The sequence below is a fragment of the Lonchura striata genome, chromosome 4, assembly GCF_050655825.1.
Source record: "Lonchura striata isolate lonStrDom1 chromosome 4, ASM5065582v1, whole genome shotgun sequence".
Classification (NCBI taxonomy): Eukaryota; Metazoa; Chordata; class Aves; order Passeriformes; family Estrildidae; genus Lonchura; species Lonchura striata.
In genome coordinates this window covers 53,182,772-53,202,472 of record NC_140706.1, presented here as the reverse complement: position 1 = coordinate 53,202,472, position 19,701 = coordinate 53,182,772, and the positions used below count along the sequence as shown (strand labels likewise).

General features: G+C 39.4%; 1 protein-coding gene across 8 annotated transcripts in view; it reads left to right on the top strand.

Moving 5' to 3' along the window:
* CCSER1 (coiled-coil serine rich protein 1) overlaps positions 1 to 19,701 on the top strand; it is a 641,644-nt gene that overhangs the window by 389,433 nt on the left and 232,510 nt on the right. Inside the window, exon 10 of one of the 8 annotated variants that reach the window (XM_085579116.1) lies at positions 7,022 to 7,342. The exons of the other annotated variants lie outside the window; for them this stretch is intronic. Coding sequence (XP_085435242.1) covers positions 7,022 to 7,102 — 81 coding nt within the window. The 3' untranslated portion in view covers positions 7,103 to 7,342. Of the gene's footprint in view, positions 1 to 7,021; positions 7,343 to 19,701 lie in introns of those variants that run through there. 8 annotated transcript variants of the gene reach the window in all.

The following is a 19,701-nucleotide window of genomic DNA, read 5'->3' as shown; positions in this document are numbered from 1 at the left end:
GAATTTGCATAAATGAATGTGGATGGTATATATTAGTGCTTTGTAATTTTTTTTTTCAGTATTTATTTGCACACTTACTGACAGTTAATGAGATTATTATGTTTAGAATTGTCATATGCTGTCTAAACAAGATTTGAAATTTGAAAGATAATGGAATAAGTACAGTTTTTCCAAGTGATGTTAAAATTCTCTTTGCTAAAGAGCATCTGCCAGAATTTCTCCTAGAATGTGTATTGATAATATGTGTCCTCATGCAAGAACACAGTCAATGAAGATTCCTTAACTATAGAAATATTATTTCCCCATTTCTTCTAACTATAAATATTCTGTCTGTGTGTGATGTTACTTGAATACATGTAGGAGATTCTCACACATGAACCTCTTGAATAATCTTTGTGGAACATAGAATACAGCTCCATTCTGGGACTTTTGCTAAGTCTAACAATAATTTTCAAAAACTGTTCTGCGAAGTAGCGCTATGGTTGTACATTGGTACAGATCAACATGCTGCTTCAAATTTATGGAAAGACCTCTGGAATTAAAGCAGGCTTTGAATCCTTCCTTTTACATTTGTGTCAGTGGAGCATTAAAGTTTTGTCTTCTGAGAATAGAAACATCAAAATTTCGCATTTTAATATGAGAATTTTTATCTGCACTAACTTCATTTTTGTGAGTTACGAAACATGAACCCTTATGTTTTGCTGTGTCTGTGAAGTCGTGTGTGGTGGAATTTACTAAAACTCTGAGGTGTGTATATGTTACTGCTGAAACCTCCAGAATATTTAAAAACATTTTTCTATATAGCAATGCTATATCAACTTCTTCTGTGACCAGTTATCCTTCACAATACTTTCATATGCATTAGATGTCAAATAAAATTCTTCCACTGAAAATTGAAACAGTAAATATGTAAAGTTTGGGAGATTTTTTTTTTTAATTTTTTTAATTTTTTTTTTTTTTGGTTATGTTGTCTGCTTGGGATTTTTTTAAAGCAGGTGTGATTTATGCATTTGGTTGTTTTCTCCCAAATGAAATATGTGGTACTCATGCTGCAGGGATTCATGCTATTAGCAGATTATATCTTTTTTCCCTTTTTCCAGTCTGTGTTCCATTGGAGTTTGGTGGGGAGTTAAAAATAAGATTAGAATCTCCTTTCCTAAACAGGTACAGTTTTCTGGCTGAGATTTGAGTGTTCAGTGTCATAATAACAACAATAAGTTAAATAAATCCTTTTCTTTAGAATCATTCTCTTCAATTAGTGGAACATAATTCTCAGACTTCCCTGGTAAAATTCCTATCTTGTCACAGTTTCAGTAATGTATTATCTCATACAGGCTGTTGCAGTGTAAGAATAAAAGTGTTGCATGTTTTTCTATGAAACAGCACTTCACCTGTATTTATGTGGTAAAGAGTTCTTGTGAAAATTCTGTTGCAAGGGATTGATAAAGAAATTATAATGAATTTACAGAAATAGCACAAGCCTGATATGATCACAATGGGGGGAACTCAGTGAGGAGGAATGTGCAAATAGTGTTAACACTTTTTGTAATATTCTTTAAACTTCTTGTTCTTTTTTTATCAGATTATGCAGCTTTTTTTGTGAAAGATAGCTATTAATGATTAGTTTAGCTGTGTTTCTGATGAATCCAAGTGGCAATTACATTTACATTCTTTGCTTTTGAATGAGATTTTAAAGAGCAAGTTATAACTGTTGAAAGTAGTATCTGTACATCATTTTATTCAGGATGTCAGTAAGTGTGTACAACTACAAGAATAACATGCTAATATGAAATTTGATTAAATAGAAAAATATAAAACATATCAGAGAATACAAGATATATTTTTCACCCCATTAGTTGCACATTCTGAGACTAGTATACATTGAATACTTCAGATCTGCTTTTAAGAGGTAAGCAGAAAATTTAACTTCATTTTGTCATTACCAACTTGCTGCAATTTTAAAAACCAAGCACCACCAACAACAGAAAAGTCCTCACATTTTTGTTTTTCCTTAATTCAAATGTAGAAGTTAATAGTCGCTGTATAAAAGTGGCACTAGGAATTTGCATAGCATTATTTCATAAATGTAATACAAATATTGATATACACTACACAGTGTAATAATTCAGAAATGCTTAAAACAATGTTTGTACGAGTGGTTTGTTTTATATTCTCATATATTCTTTTGTTCCACTATGTAATCTTAAGTTACCTGTTTAGCAGTTGAAAAAACTGAGACAGGTTAGTCTCCAAAATAAAGAAATGCTTTGGTTTTTTGCTTCTTTCTTTTTTATATATATATTTTTTTTTTTTACTTCTGGACATCCTTTAGAGGTTGAGACAGTTCTTTAGCCTTGGAGTTCATTTAGATGTGTCATTAAAAGTAAATGGAAGTTCTGACTTTGACTTAGATGAGGAATTAATCCATTTTGTCCGTAGGGTGTACAGTAATGAAAAAAAGCTGGAGGCGAGTCTATATTTAGGTAGGAGTGGGTGAAGAAGGAGGAAATGCAGTGTTTCACAGAGAAGAAATGTTCTTGTTTTTATGGACTCCTCTAAAAAGGCATAAACAGTATTGAATGAGTGTTTTGGGTAAGTGCATGAGCACTTAGCAGAATGGAGGTTGTTATAGCATATTTTATTTCAGCGGCTATAACATAATTACAGAATCTGACTGTCGAGGTGATCAGTAATTTTTGGATGATGTCATGTCCTGCAATAGTTTTGAATTGTTGGGTAATATTTCTGATACAGCTCTGATTTTTTCCCCATACAGGTCATAGAGTTTTTTCAGCAAAAAATTGCTTTAGACTAGTGTTTGAGTAAGCAAGTAGAAGATAAAGTCTGTAGCAGTAAAGATAATGTTTCTCATAAAGAACTGTTTGAACTGGAAAGCAAACTGCTAAATGTCTTTTCTGTATTAAAACGGTCTAATGCAAAACTTAATTATGGAATTAAAACATAAAGTTTAAAGTAATTTCTGACAGGGACAAAAGAAGGCCTGCCATGATGAGAAATGCTACAGTGTCCTTAAGTGATTAACATGACAGTTTTGCTACTTGAGGAAATTGAAAGTAAAATATCAACACGACTATTATATGTATACCAGGGAAGACATTGGCAGGGATGCAGTGTTTCTATAAAGGCTAGTTGCCTTTTAGTGCAGCATGTTAAGGAGTCCTCATTGTATGAAAGAACTAAGTTTATTCTGTTTTCCAATATGCTTACTTAGAATCATTTAAAACATGTTGGGAGTCTTGCAGAAAGAGCCATGTGTGCAACAGATGGATGTCAAGGCTGATAAATAATAAATTATTAATGTGTCTTCAATAATCAATGCCAGTTTAGCCTCCTTCCCCTTCCTGTGCTTGCAAAGTTTTGTTTTGTTGAGAGATCAAGAAATAATGTCTTTCACGTTGGTCAAGTTGCTAAAATGGACCGGAGGAGGAATAGATGCAGTCAGCTAGCACTGGGACTGATTGCAAGTTCATGTTAAGGGACCAAATCTAATAATGGCTGCCAGCAAAATAAGCAGTCCAGATTATTGTGCAGGCATCATACAAGCACTCTGCAGCATGAGCCACTGATGATTAGTTTTCATTAAAATGTGTTTCAAAACAGAATCAACCAATCACAGGACAATTCTTATTTCTGTCACCAAGGGAAGTACAATTCAGCACCACTTTGTCAATCTTTATCAGCCTTTGGATTAAAAGAGTTTGTACTTAATTTTTTTCTCCACAAAGTAGAAAATCCTAAGAGCTGACATGAATTCTGCTATGCCTTTTCTGTGTTTGCTTTCTGCTGATGTTATAGTTTTCATATCTGAGAACTGCTATTCTGTTTGTTCTTTGTCTTTCATACTGAGATTGAAGCTGATATAAACAGGCTTTGGACTGGTCCTAAACTTATTCCCCATTTAATGAGCATTCTTTCCAGTGTAGTGGTCCTTACATTTTGCATGATGCTTTTGATGTCTCAGACAACAAACTTGTTTACTGCTGCTGTCAATCTGCTGCATTTTAGTTTGCACAGGTAGAGAAAATATTACCTTTCTGTAGTGATCACCAGCACTGTGTTTGCAACAGTGCTGTGGGATAGATAAAAACAGTCTTTTATCACCTGTGCCATCATGCAATATTAAAATCCATACTGCTAATTCACGGTATTTGTTTTGTAGCTTGCTGTACATTACCTTGGACAGCATGCCTCCCTTAACCTCTCAAAACCTGGGCACTGCCTTCTACAGAGCCTCTGTGTTTGATTGGGAAGAAGTGGAAGACAGGGAGGTGGGTGCTCTAACTGCACCTTCCTCTGTGCTTCTGTTCCTCCCCAGCAGCCAGCCAGCCAGCATGGTTATGGATACTGTAAAGGGACTGTTGCACTGTGACCTCTCCTTCAGGAAGGTGGGGAACACAATATTGAAGTAATTGAATTTCCTGAACTATCCAGCCTAATCTAAATATTTTCCTGCACTAAGTATTTGTGTAGTTTGTTACAGCCTGAAATTAGTTGTATTTTGCCACCTTAACTGGAAAATATCTCCTACTTCTGCCTCTGCTCCTTCCTTTGGAGACTGATGTACATCTGCTGTTGGATTTTATTCCTAGGTTATTTTTCTCTATCTATTTAGTCTCCGTTTTTCTCCATTTATTTAGTCTCTTATTTTTTAGTCTCATGTGTACAGGGAAATAATAAAAACTTGTGCATAATATACCTTTCATTACTTTTTTTAGAAAAAAACTTTAGAAATCAAACCAGCCATTAACCATTTCAGTATTTGCTTTGATTGTACGTCTGTGTACCTATTCATATCTGGATATCCACATTGTTCTTGATATGCTGCATTCTTTCTAACCACTTCCTTTACCATTCATTTTCTCTCCTCCTCATGTCCAATTTCCATTTTTTACTATACAACTTCAAAATATCATTTCAAAATATGTGTTTTTTGGGGTGTGTTATGTGTGCAAATGATCAAAATTTGATAATGTCAAACTAGGAAGATACTTCTTTTGGTTTTAATGATTGCCTTCCACCAACCCTCATGAAGCACATTACTTCACCATCAAACCTGTGCATACTTGGTGTGTGAATTACATTGAACCACTAAGTTGTGAACAAGAATGAATTGTTGCACCTGCTCGTGAAGGGAAAAAATGGTTCAACTTACTGCTGCCAATTCACTGGAGGAAAAATGCTTGTGCTGAGGGTTTGGTGTTTGTGGTGCTATATGAAAAGTGATAACAGGTTTTCGCAGAAACAAAGCAGTGAATGGGTTTTGGAACAGAAATTGAGGTGTGTGTATGAAAAATACACTTTCATTCTGTGGCTGATTATCAGCAGGGTACCCTGCATTTAATTTTGCCATCTTCAGGAGTGAGGAACAATGAAATTTGCATTCTGCAATGATACTTAATTGAGATGAATGATCTTTAGTTTTGATTTGTGGATGCAAGTGGACTTCTGGATACTTGTATAGATAAGCTCCGTGCTGTTTAAATATTTGTAGTAATATGATGATGATATTATAACAGTTTCCTCGCAGACCTGAAATTAATATAATACTAGTAGTTTCTGGATCTTTAGAAACCACTGTTTTCCAGTAATATAATTTTAAATAACAGTGCAGTGGTTTTCTTGCCTTTTAAAATCTTTCTATGTATTCAATATTTTACTCTCATAACCTTCTGTCTTGTTATCTGCAGCTATTCTGCTGCTATCTTGCTTTGAAAGTACAATAAAATATGAGGTACTTTGAAGTATTGACCATACTTAGTAATTTTGTTTAGATGTCTTGGGGTGGGGGAGAGGAATAGGGGAAGAAGCAAAGGAAGCTGTTTAGATATTCCGAAATTTTTATCCTGGAAGTTTTGTTGGGTTTAGACAGAATTCTTCCCTCTTTTTCTCCTTTAGCTCCATCACTGTCTCCTCCTTAGACTTCTCCAGAAGTTTGCTTTTTTACTTAAATTTATCCATCTAGACTTTTTGTCTAATTTCTTACTTAAATTTTTGTGCTGCACTTATGAGTATGACTTAGCAAAATTCATTTGCAGTAGTGTATTTTCAGTATGTTCTAGTTGCATTTCTTTTGTAAAGAAAGCAGTTTGTGACTACTCTCAGTAGGAACTAAGTGAGCAGCTATCCCTAGAATTAATAGCGTGTTTTTGCTACATCCACTATGACCTGTTACATTAAATATAGAAAGCAGTAGGACACTGACAAACAGGATATTTGAATAGGTTTATTTGATTGAAAAAAAAAAGCTATCCACCAGATTATACCTTGCTGGCTCTGTTGTTGAATACTAGCAGTGTCGTACTTGTAAGGGCAGAAAATAGCAGCACTAAATACATTGTTCAAATATTGTTCAAAAGAATGAACTGGGAATTTAGTAAAATACACTCAATAATCAAAAATTCTAAAAAATAGCAGCACTTTATGATAGGTGTTGAATATATTTTCTGAAAAAGGAGAAAAATTTTATTTCATCTTGAAGAAAAGATCAACAAACAAAATTGAGAAATAAGGCATGGATAACCACTGCATTATAAGCAATATGTATGGGTTTTGCTACATTAGTACATTAGCCACTTAGGGTGGCAGCTTTTTACTACAGACTGATCTACTTACGCAGTTTTATTGTAATGTGGAAATGTTTTAATGTTGTGTGCATGTTGCATATAGATTTGGCATAGTTCAATCTGGTGACCTTATTCCAGTAAAAACACAGTGTCTGTTGTACATAAGGGTTTTCTTACTGGAACAGTGTCATGCACAAGCTGACCAATCATATTCCTGTTTTTCTCTGCATTGTCACTTAAATCATTGTTGTGTTGATCATTAGTGTGAAAGAAGCTTTATTATTACATGCTGCCTGCATGACTGCATACAGCAGAAACAGTAATTCTTCATTTACTTTGTGTTACCATCAAACCATGCATCACTAATATTTCATTTGATTTCATTTCTTTTTTCTTTTCTTTCTTTTTTTGTTTGTTTGTTTTGTTTGTTTTTAAAGGCCCTGTGGAACTCTCCATGTTCTGAAGGCTTAGTTTACAAACCTATCAGCATCTCATTGGTTCCATCATTATTAAATTAAAAAGCAACATCTGGACACTCTGCACTTACGGATATAATTAAATACTGCTGTATATGACATGAGCTGCAAGTTACCACTGCTGGCAAAATTCTACTACTTAAGATAATATTTGTATTATAAACAGTCAAACATCACTTTTTTGGCAGTATCTTCATTATTAAATGTATCTATGAATAAATTATTAGTAAGCTATGACAAAGTTATTATTTGAAATAAAAATTATTCTTACCTTTTTGTGCACTTAGTCATCCATTGGTGATTCACTGCAATTAAGAAAATGTAAGAAAATCCTTCAGTCATGCCTGTCTCTTGAGATTGAAAAATTATGTCTTCAAGATCTGGAAACCTGAGGAAACCATTATTTTTTAAAACCTGTATTTTTCCTTTTCCAGTATTGACACTATTGCACTGACTGTGAATACAGGGTCAGGACTTTCAATATGTGGTCTATCTGATAAATGCCCATAATGATGTACATAATTCTTACATTGGATTCAAGGACCATTTCTGTAGGGTATTTGGTAGGCTTTTAGAAGGCCAGAATTTACCCAGCTTTACTCCAGGAAACAGAATAGCTGATTCTAAAAACATAACTGTTTTTTTTAATCCATTAGAATCATAGCTTAACTGTACTTTTTGTCGGATTTTCCTGTGGCTTCCAAGAGACTTTGCTAAGAGAGCAATCAATAGGGGCAAAGTAAACATTGTTTTCGCTGGATGTGGCTGTGCTGCTGGAGTGGATGGTGGTTGTTGTCCAGAGGGGTGGGTTGGAGGTGGGTGGGGAATGGCAATTCCACGTTTAGGGCTTTATTAAGCAAGAAAACAGTGAAATCCACCACAGTTGCTTCTGTGTAACCTTACCCAGGAAGGACTTAATTCACCAGGATGTGCCCTACACCCACCCATACCAGGTAAGATAAGAAGGTGATTGTGCCAGCAGTATTCTTTACCCTTTTCTGCCGATTTATTTTATTACTAACAAGAAACACTGCTTGAATATTTTTACTGCATCATTTCAGTCAGGCCTCATGGTATATAATACTATCAGTTCCTCAACTGGTGCAACATTTATCAGCTGTAGCTTTAATATCAAACAGAGGACATACTATATTCATTCAAAAATTACATCTTACCACTTATTCCTAAATGGAGCAGAACTGAAAATAGTGTTCAGCTAAATATTCATGCTAGTCTTGAAAGTGAGCAAACCTTCTTCACAGGGGATGTTGCATTATGTTGGCTGATTCTGTACGAATTAACATGATATTGTTTCTCAGTCATACATTGTCTTTTCTTGGATTCTAACAGTCATCCTTCAGCATTCTCTTTTGCCCTTTTGGTCAGGCTGCCTGGAATTTCTTTTTGTGTATAATTGCATAGTTCATAATGTATTTGTTAGAATTACCTTGTAAAAGCAATTAAGTAGCAATGCATAATTTAAAGAAACTACAGAAGCAAGCATGTGCATATTATCCTGTTGAAGTTCACCTTCCTTGTTAAACTTCACCTATTACAACTCTTCTTTCTTGAACAAAAATCCTTCTTGTAATCATTGATGGGCATAGATTCTTGCTTCTGTCTTTCATCGCTCTCTTTATTATGATAATACTTTCAGTCTTTGTCAGATACTGCTCTTTGGAAGAGGATAGAGATAACATTTTTCACTGTGATTTTTTGGCACAGAGATCTGTATTTCACTTAAAGATATATATATATGGATAATGGAGAGGGTTGTGAAAAATTGTGTAAGTTAATGAAAGAATAGTGGAATTTAAAAGATGTTTTCAGGATTCCAATGAGAATGAAATAAGTTTCACTTTCTAAATAAAGACACTTTTTACCTGTTCCTCCAAAGTCTGTGAAAGGATGCTTTAAAATACTCAAAGAGCTAGTTTATTTCTGTATCTGTTGCATCATAGAGATGTTGCTAGCAGCCATCATTTCAGTGCAAAACTCAACCCAGCACTTTGGCTTTTAGGTTGGAGTTTAAGAGTTGGGTTTTTAATTTTCCCATGAAATTACCCATAATTTACAATACCTTTTTTTTTGTAATTTCTTTGGTTTATTTTCATTTTTTCTATAACTTTACAAAGTAGTATGAACCAATAAAAATTACTCAGTTTGCTATTTTGCTCGCCTAGCATTTGAATGATCTGGAAAAAAAACATGACTGACAATTGCTATTTAGACTTCAAAGATACACAATCAGTACTTTGTATGCATAGGCAAGAACTTAATGCTAGTTTAATTCAAGTCTTAACAGTCTGATGAAAGATGTTGTTTTAATTATTATTGCCGTAGAGAGTGATACAGCACATCTAGTTCAAACAATCAAAAATTAAAAATACGTAATGTTCTTCATACCTTTCTCTTTCTTTGATATATTTTATTGCTCACTCTTGCACAGCCTTTTGTGATCTGAAGGTCAGTGGCTTCTGCATTGCAGAAAATCTACTATTGCAACTGCTTGTAGGAGTCCTATAGTAACATTTCTTTCTCCTCATTCTGGAATCCAGTTGGGATCTGTCTTATATGTTTCTTAACATGTTGTACACCTTGTTCTTACCATTGATTTCAAATGCATGTGACATCTCTGTTACCCTTATGACTGGTTTTGCCACACTGCAAAGATTTATTTCCTTTGGTGGTGAGCAACTTCATAGCCATGGAGCCTCTGGTGTCATGCAGTGCCTGTAATTAGTTGGACTGCTTGTTTTTGGAAGATCATTCACAGAGTGAGTGATTGCTACTGGTATCTCTAAGAAATAAGGTTCTAGCTGACAAAGCTACCCCTGCTCTCCTCCCCACCACCAAAACCTTGCCAGGTAAATCCTATAAAAGGTGTTATACCACATAGCTATAAAAAACTGAACAGCTGGTGCAAAAAGGGTGGTAGTAACCTGGTCATTTGGTAACTGCCCTTTAGAGCTTAAGTTATCCTGTAAATATTCAAAAATAAAATATTCTCTAAATATCCAAGTAACCAGGCAAAAACAAATGATGCCCATGTCATTAGCTTGATCCAAAGGCTGTGTCATGTTCCAAGCAATGGTAACACTGTGTTAACAGAGATACAATGCTAAAACACTATTGGCAAAATACTTTGTTTTCATTCTGAGCATAGGCATTTAATAGATGCAGAGGTTTGTTACATTAACCAGCACACAGTGTTTGTCTCCATTTGATGATTTTCAAGTGGTACCAGCTAACCTGAGTTTCCTTTCTGTGCTTTCCTCCAGGGACTTCTGAATGTGAGTGCAAGGCTGTTTTGTACAGCACAGGAGGGGAAGTAGAAGTTGAGTGAATGGACTTAAAAGTAACAAAGGTGCAAAAATGTTACACCTAGAGCACATATTCTGTGATAAATGTTGAAAGGCTGAGAAGAAGCAAGAGTGATTTTAACAGTTATGGGCAGTCAAAGGCAGACAAGTCTCAAAAAACCTGGGGTACTGTAGAGAGGCAGAAAGGTTGCATCCTGCTTGAATTGACGGGAGATATTTTTTTTTCAGATGGTATTTTTTTGTTTGTTTTAATCTTCTGAAGCTATTTCAATCTGAAAACACATAGAATATTGTGAATACCAGCATAGGAATTATTCTGTTGTAACTTGATATGCATTTGGAGCAATAAAAAAAATCCTGTAGCTTATCATGTTTATGAAAGGCATTTAAAATAATTTCTGGCATGATCATTAAGACTTTTTGTGGGCATAGGTACTGTGTGCATGGTGAAACAGCTGGACATTTCGTTGGTTTTGAGCAGATAGGAGATCAGTGGCTTATCTTCTGAAACTGAGTTTACCCAGTTTTAAACAGTAGGTTTTAGGTATATTTATACTATTTAGTCACTTTACTAGTTCAGACTGCTCAGTATGCTCTAGTCTTTTAGGTAAGTGTTAAAACTTAGGAGGATAAAACCAGTATATAATATGTTTTACAAAAGAAACAGAAAGTGCCATTTCTATTGTTGACCTATTACTATTTTTTCCTCAATAGAAGTCAGTGAGAACTATATCCAGGCTGTGTACTTGGCCTCCATTTCAAAACAGTGCTCTCTTAGTATTTATTTATTCATTTGTAGTGATGGAAACTTCTTAAGAGTCAACAGAATATTAACATTAATGATAAAACAGTAAGAAGGACCATGAAGGGAAAGGATTATAAATGAGATTTGGGAAGCAGTAATGTTTATTTTGTATTGTACAAAAAGACATTTAAATTAAAGTAGAATCTACTGGATACCAGCAATAAAAGGGAAAAAAAAGTTCTGTTTGGTGCTAGTAAATGCATTAAAATAAAAAATAAACCTTGCAAAGATACATTTTTGTGTGTGCACCTATAACATAATGCTGGAGTTGAAAGTGCATGAATTAGATGCAATATTAAAACTTTATATTCAGAACCAGCTTCATTACTTTCAGTGAGAATTTAATTTGTCTAAAGACACCAAGGAAAAGCTTGGTGGGGCTGTTAATGATAAGTTTAATGATGAAATTAAGTGGTAGTTTTGTATTTGATATTATGTGTAATGGTGCATTCATACTATTGAATATTTGGAGAGAAATGCCAACACCTGCACCGACTTATTACATTTTAAGCAAAGAATGGGGAAACCACAACTGCATGAAACAGGTGATGGAGACAGTAAGATCTTCATGTCTCAAACACATAAAACAATTTTAAGTGCACACATCAAGGACATAAGCTTCCCAATGTGCAGGTATTAAAAAGCATCCGTGTGAATATAACTTTGTGTACATGTGTATGTCTATTATTTCATGTTTCAGTCTTTGAAAGTATTCAGGAGAAAAAAACTAATGCAGAGACAAATCTACTACAGGAGCCCTGTTATGTTATGAATAAATTCTGCCAAGAGAACCCCTAGGAAATTGCCAAATTTCAGATATTACAGAAACAAAGACAACATGGAAGAAGCAAAGTTTCACTGGTTAGAGGTAAAAATTGCAAATGGACCAGTTCAGTGATTCTATTAGGCTTCAATGAAGTCAGCCTTTGAGATTCTGTATGTTTTGCAAGAATCCAGATAGCCCAAAAACACACTCAAGTAATTGGACAGAAATTTAACATGAACAAAACTTGTGAGACTAATAATGAACAGTTGGCTTTTCAGACATTTTCATGCATCTGCTCATACTCCCACCATTGCAAGTTTCTTTGAAGGCTTGTACTGTCCTCTGACATTGGTTCATATATATCTATATTACATACATACATCATATACACACACACATATGTATAGCAAAATAAATCCAGGAATTTTTAATCATTCTGATACCCAGACAAAAGTGAGCTCATTTTCTTCTTTGTCAGAAGCTTGCTGAATTGCAAATGTAAATATAAAACGAGCTGAAACCATAGGTAATGTTACTTATGGGAGTCTGGAAATTATGAGAGCATTTCAGTGAAGTCAAGGCAGGGCTAAGGTTGTGTCATTTGTACTTTCCTGGTTTTAATTGAGATTTTGGACTGAGTGTCTTACGGTGCTTCAGGAGATGCTCCACTGTGGGCTGTCCATGGGCTGCAGCTCCTTCAGGGCATATCTGTCTGCTCCAGTTCAGTTCTCTACAGAGGCCACAATGTTTATGTCTTCTTCAGTCCCTGGAACATTTTTTTCATCCTTATTCGCTGATTTGGAAGTTCACAGTGCTTTTTCCTCAGCTTTTGCCTTCACTTCTCTTCATGCTGGTGTTTGTTCTTGCTCTTCAATATGTTTTCAGAGAGGTGACACCAGCTTTAGTGATGCTCACTGTGCCCTGTGTGGGTTCATTTTGGAGCTGCCTGGCAGCATATTTGTGCATGGAGTTACAGATCTGTTAACATGTGAGAGATGAGTATTATAAAGTGGCTGATTAGAGGTGTGAGTTTAAGTCCATAACAAATTCAGGAACAAGTGGAATTGCATAACTTGTGTTCCAAAGTACCTGGATCCACTGAGACTGGTGTTGGTGATGACTGCTGTGCATACATCCATTGACTTCGATTGGTGCTCCAGGCCAAGAGACCTCTTTTTTTGCTGCAGGAGCTGGGCATTGTATCACTTTAGGAGGAAGGGAAGAAATTAGTTGGTTGATCTCATTCCTAAAGACCAGGTTTTTCTGTTTTCCTTTCTCTTGTTTCCATGTCTGCAAATTTCTCTTGCTGTTGTAAATATTTGCAAACCCTGTTAGTGGTGGGACTTTTGTTCGGCTCATTATTTTCCCCTGCTGTTACTCCTTTGCTCATTTCCTTTTATCTTGCTGTACTGTTTTTATTCTCTCTCCACATTACAGTCCCATTTGGCTCATTCTCTCCTTTCTTTTCTATAAAACATGATTTTTATCAGCCATAAAGTATGCTCCTAAAACTTCAACAATACTAAAAACCGGAAAGTCACACTTTTTCTTCTAAATGCTGTTTTGCCTCAATCTTTTTCTTATTTTTAGGCAGAAGGAAAGAGAGAAGACATTTAAGGCAAAATTACCCATACAGGATAATTCTCAGGGACTAGGAAGTGATACCTTTTCTGTAGTTCTTAATGCTAGTTGCTATGTTCAAAATCTATGAAAAGAAAATAACACCATTTTCAATTCTTGGCAGGTGAAGGTATTTTTATTTATCTTTTTATGTGCCTAGAAAATTATATTGGTTTATTCTATCTTGTACCAAAAAAGAAATTCCTGTAGAAATTGTTTATCCACTATTTGGCTTTCTTGAACTATTTGTAACATACTCTGAAACGAATATCAAGGAAGTTGTACTGTCTGCTGCCAGTTTGGATTGCATAGACAACAACCATTTTTAGCTTACCATGCAGATACACAAATTAATTAAAATGTTTTTAGATTCCTTTTGGGATCTACAGAAAGCTTTTTAGACTCCCCAAAAAAATGCTTATTTTACATTAATACTGTCTTGGTTCGACAAGACAGGAGTCTGTGAAAGAGGGCAAAGCCTTCTGTGCAATGGAGAACGGCAAACCCCCCTCCCTCTGAATTACCAGGATCTTTAAATTAAAAGGCTCTCAGGCAAAGATATGGGAGTGGGAGTAACAATTCTTTACTAGGAGAAAACTAGACAACAATTTAAAAAGGCAAATGCAATCGGTACAAACAAAACCAGTGAAAGAAAAAGTCCAGAACCTGAGGGGTGCCAGTATTAGTTCTGCTGGGACAATTGCTTCCCTTGCAATAGTTGATGAATTGCAGCTGCAGTGGTGATCTTTAGAAGGGTATAGTTTTCTTCTGAAGATCTGGTGGCAGTGGGGCCGGTCTTCTTCTGCGCCGGGGTTGCCTCTGAGCTCCGCCGCCGTCGGCTCAGCGCGCGCCGGCTGCTTCGCTGCGAGTGCCGCCGAAGAGAGCTGCTTCCCCGCGAAGAGAGAGCGAGCGAGCTGCCTCTCTCCCCAAAAGCTACCCCTTTTAACCATAATAGAGTGCTTGGCTTCCCCCTCTGGGTGGGACCCCTCACAATAGGATGATGTTACCTTTATCAGCCCGGCAGTGAGTCAGTCAATAGTGTATAAACAAACCATTGCCTCTACGGGGCAAACCATTGTCTCTGAGAGAGATAACAAAAACCTGTCCAACCGGTTTGCCTTCAACAGATGGCAAATAGAATACAAGCTTATCTTACAACCCAGGACATTATCCACCCCTTATTCTATTTCTATCTGCACACTATGAAATCTTACACCCAGTTCTCTCTTAAGACCAAGTTTCTCTGTGGTACACAGCAGGTCTCCCCATCTTTCTGCATTACCCACTAAGTGTAACCAGGTCCTTGAGCAAAGACAATCCCACGAATGGGTTGGTCTTTGCCTGAGGTGGGATTAATCCAAACAGTTTTCCCTAAAATACCTTTTATATGTACTACAGGGACCTTATCTCTATCTACTGCGTGTAAGGGTTTTGACTGGGCAGGGCCAGCTCGATTGACAGACCCCCGGGTGTTGACCATTCAGGTTGCTTTTGCCAGGTTAATTTCCCAGTTTCTAAATGTTCTCCCACCAAGTGCTTTCAGGGTAGTCTTAAGGAGTTCGTTGCACCGTTCAACTTTGCCGGCAGCTGGAGCATGATAGGGAATATGATATATCCATTCGATACTATGTTCTCTGGCCCAGGTGTTGATAAGGCTGTTCTTGAAATGGGTGCCGTTGTCAGACTCAATTCTCTCAGGGGTGCCGTGTCTCCACAGGACTTGCTTTTCTAAGCCTAAGATGGTGTTCCGGGCAGTGGCATGAGGTACAGGGAAAGTCTCCAGCCATCCAGTGGTGGCTTCCACCATGGTCAGCAAGTAACGCTTGCCTTGGCGTGTCTGGGGCAGTGTGATATAGTCAATCTGCCAGGCCTCCCCATACTTGTACTTGGACCACCGCCCACTATACCATAGGGGCTTCACTCTCTTGGCCTGTTTGATGGCAGCACACGTCTCACAGTCATGGATAACCTGGGAAACACTGTCCATGGTTAGATCCACTCCTCGGTCTCGTGCCCACTTGTAGGTGGCATCTCTGCCCTGATGACCTGAGGCATCATGAGCCCATCGAGCCAGGAACAACTCTCCCTTATGGTGCCAATCTAAGTCTGTCTTTGACACCTCTATTTTTGCTGCCTGATCTACCTGCTCGTTGTTTCGGTGCTCCTCATTAGCCCGACTTTTGGGGACATGGGCATCTACATGACGGACTTTCACCGTCAGGTTTTCTACCCGAGAGGCAATGTCTTTCTATATATCAGCAGCCCAGATTGGCTTTCCTCTATGTTGCCAGTTGGCCTTCCTCCACCTTCCCAGCCAGCCCCACAGAGCATTGGCTACTATCCATGAATCAGTATAAAGGTAGAGCTTTGGCTACTTCTCCCTTTCAGCAATGTCCAGAGCCAGCTGAACGGCCTTGAGTTCGGCGAGTTGGCTCGATCTACCTTCTCCTTCGGTAGCTTGTGCAACTTGGCGTGTGGGGCTCCATACGGCTGCTTTTCACTTCCGGTTCATCCCTACGATGTGACAGGAACCGTCAGTGAAAAGAGCGTAGCAGGTCTCTTCTGCTGGTAGTTGGTTGTATGGTGGAGCCTCTTCAGCCCTTGTCACTTGTACCTGCTCCTAATCATCAGTGAGACTAAAGTTTTCACCTTCTGGCTAGTTCGTAATTATCTCCAAAATCCCAGGGCGATTCAGGTTTCCAATACGGGCGCGTTGAGTGATGAGGGCAATCCATTTGCTCCATGTGGCGTCAGTGGCATGGTGGGTCGTAGGAACCTTTCTTTTAAACATCCACCCCAGCACCGGTAGTCGGGGTGCCAGGAGGAGTTGTGCTTCTGTGCCAATTACCTCCGAGGCGGCTTGAACTCCTTCAAAGGCAGCCAAGATTTCTTTCTCTGTGGGAGTGTAGTTGGCTTCAGACCCTCTCTAACTTCGGCTCCAGAATCTCAGTGGTCGGCCTCGAGTCTCCTCAGGCATTTTCTGCCAAAGGCTCCAGGACAACCCATGGTTCCCCGCTGCAGAGTAGAGCACATTCTTGACCTCTGGTCCCATTCTGACTGGGCCAAGGGCTATAGCATGAGCGATCTCCTGCTTGATCTGGGTGAAGGCTTGTTGCTGCTCAGGGCCCCAGTGGAAATCATTCTTCTTTCGGGTAACTAGATAAAGAGGGCTCACAATCTGGCTATACTCAGGAATGTGCATTTTTTAGAAACCTATGGCACCCAGGAAAGCTTGTGTTTCCTTTTTGCTGGTTGGTGGGGACATAGCTGTGATCTTGTTGATGACCTCAGTGGGAATCTGGCGCTGTCCATCTTGCCATTTCACTCCCAGGAACTGGATCTCTCGGGCAGGTCCCTTGACTTTGCTCTTCTTGATGGCAAAGCTAGCTTCTAGTAGTATCTGGATGATCCTCTCACTTTTCTCAAACACTTCTGCCGCTGTGCTCCCCCACACAATGATGTCATCAATGTATTGCAGGTGTTCTGGAGCCTTACCCTTTTCTAGTGCAGCCTGGATTAGTCTATGGCAGATGGTGGGGCTGTGTTTCCACCCCTGGGGCAGTCGGTTCCAGGTGTACTGCACGCCCCTCCAGGTGAAAGCAAACTGAGGCCTGCATTCTGCTGCCAGAGGAATGGAGAAAAACGCATTAGCAATATCAATGGTGGCATACCACTTTGCTGCCTTGGACTCCAGCTCGTACTGGAGTTCCAGCATGTCTGGCACAGCAGCGCTCAGCGGTGGAGTCACTTCATTTAAGCCACGATAGTCCACAGTCAATCTTCATTCTTTGTCAGATTTGCGCACAGGCCAGATGGGGCTGTTGAAGGGTGAGTGGGTTTTGCTGACCACCCCTTGGCTCTCCAGCTCCCGAATCATTTTGTGGATGGGGATCACGGCATCTCGATCCGTCTGATACTGCCGGCGGTGCACTGTTGAGGTCGCAATTGGCACGCGTTGTTCTTCCACCCTTAGGAGTCCTACTGCAGAGGGGTTTTCTGACAGTCCAGGCAAGGTGTTCAATTGCTTAATGTCTTCTGCCTCTACAGCGGCTATTCCAAAAGCCCACCTGAGTCCCTTTGGGTGTTTGTAATATCCGTTCCGGAGGAAGTCTATGCCTAGGATACACGGAGCATCTGGGCCAGTCACTATAGGATGTTTCTTCCACTCCTTCCCAGTCAGGCTCACCTCGGCTTCCACCAGAGTCAATTGTTGTGATCCCCCTGTCACACCAGCAATGGAGACAGGCTCTGCCCCCACATGTCCCGATGGTATCAGAGTACACTGTGCACCAGTATCAACTAAAGCATCATATTTTTTGTGGCTCTGATGTGCCAGGCCATCGGATCTACACTGTCCAGAAGATCCGGTTTTCCCGTGCCTCTCCCTGGCTAGAGACAGGGCCCCTCTAACACTGGTTATCATTCCTTCCCTGGGCATACATACTAGAGGTCCCTTCAAGGGGGTCTGACAGATCGTACCTACAAGCTTGGTCACGGGAGGTTGAGGCTACCTTCACTTTGGTGGAACTCCCCCGGTTAGAGTTTCCCTCCTTGAGTTGACGGACCCGTGCTGCCAGGACAGAAGTGGGTTACTCATCCCACCTCCCCATGTCTTCCCCATGGTCACGCAGGAAGAACCACAGATTAGCCCTTGGGGTGTACCCTCTCTCTCTAGCTGGGGATTGTTGGGCGCTGATTCTGGGGCCTGTGACTCTCACGGGTGCTGTATTAACCTTCCTTATCTCCTCCCTCATCTCCTCTTTAAACTCCTTAATCACAGCTGAGATATGAGCCTGCATTGGGCCATTAATCATACTCTCATAATTCCTAAGTTTGTTGGCAACAGAACCTATTGTCTCCCGGTGGGTGTCAGCATTGATTGTTGCAATGAAGGTGGCGTATTGAGATGGCCCAAGATTTGCCAGACTCTACAGCATTTGACCCGTACACCTGACCTTGTCAGGGTCATTATTGTGTCGTCCATCCCTCCCAAAGAGTACCTCCAATACTGCCACTTCCCTCAGCTGTTGGATCCCTTCCTTGAGGGTCTTCCAGCGCATTCTATGATGGTGCTCTTGCATTCTCTCTCTGTGGACAAACCTCTCCCTGACACTTATTAAGAGCCGCTCCCAGAGAGAAAGGGACCCTGGTTCCCTTACAAAAACCTGATTTATACCCGAGTCCTGGGTCAAGGGTCCCAAGTTCCTTGCCTCACCACCGTCCAGCTGCACGCCTGTACCCATAAGATCCCAAACCCGGAGTAGCCAGGTAGCATAAGCCTCACGCCCTCGTCGCACAATGTCTTTATGCAGATTGCGAAGACTTTCATACGTCAGGGATTCGGTGATGATAGCAATCTCTGGCTCCCCTGTGGGTTGTGAGGTTCCTCCATTCCTGTCCCTATCTGCAGGGTGCTCTGCTTTCACCTTAGACTTCCTTGTTTCTACCGGGGCCACTGCTGCTGACCGTGACTGCCTTTGTGGTTCAGCTGGAACCTGGACAGTTGTAACATTAGTGGGTTCCACAGCTGTACTATTAGACTGTCCCTCCTCAAGGCAAAGGGCCGGTTTCTCACCAGCTGGGGAAATGCACTCCTTCAGCATCTCTCGTATCTCCTTAACCAGAACCCTCACCCAATCTGGGCGGTTCATTTCTGAGGTGGGCTGTGGGGCAGGGTCAGGCTCTGGAGCAGCAGCATCTCGAGTCTGTGGTGTAGGTGTGAGGGTAGTTATCCAGGTTAATCTTCCCTTATCTCTGAATGCTAAATATAATAGGACTATCAGCAACACCACCCATTGTATGGTATCATTAGCACTTAGAAAGGATCTTAACCCTTTGAGAACTGGTGGAGCAGACCCAAAAAGATGGTTAAAAGGTTGAGAGAAAGTTTTCCCAGGTGCTATTTCCTCGCAGTAGGTACCGTTATTAAAGTAACCCCAAAAACATACAGTTAACGTGTGATAGCTATGAATCCATGTACCTGCCTTCCAGAGGAAATTAAAGATCCATGAATTCCTCACCCAATTAACCCAGAAGCCAAACTTGATAACAGACACCGTAGCCTTAGTTATAGGACCCATTTTTAGATAAGGGTCTGCAAATGGGAAAAGTATAGCTACGATCACAT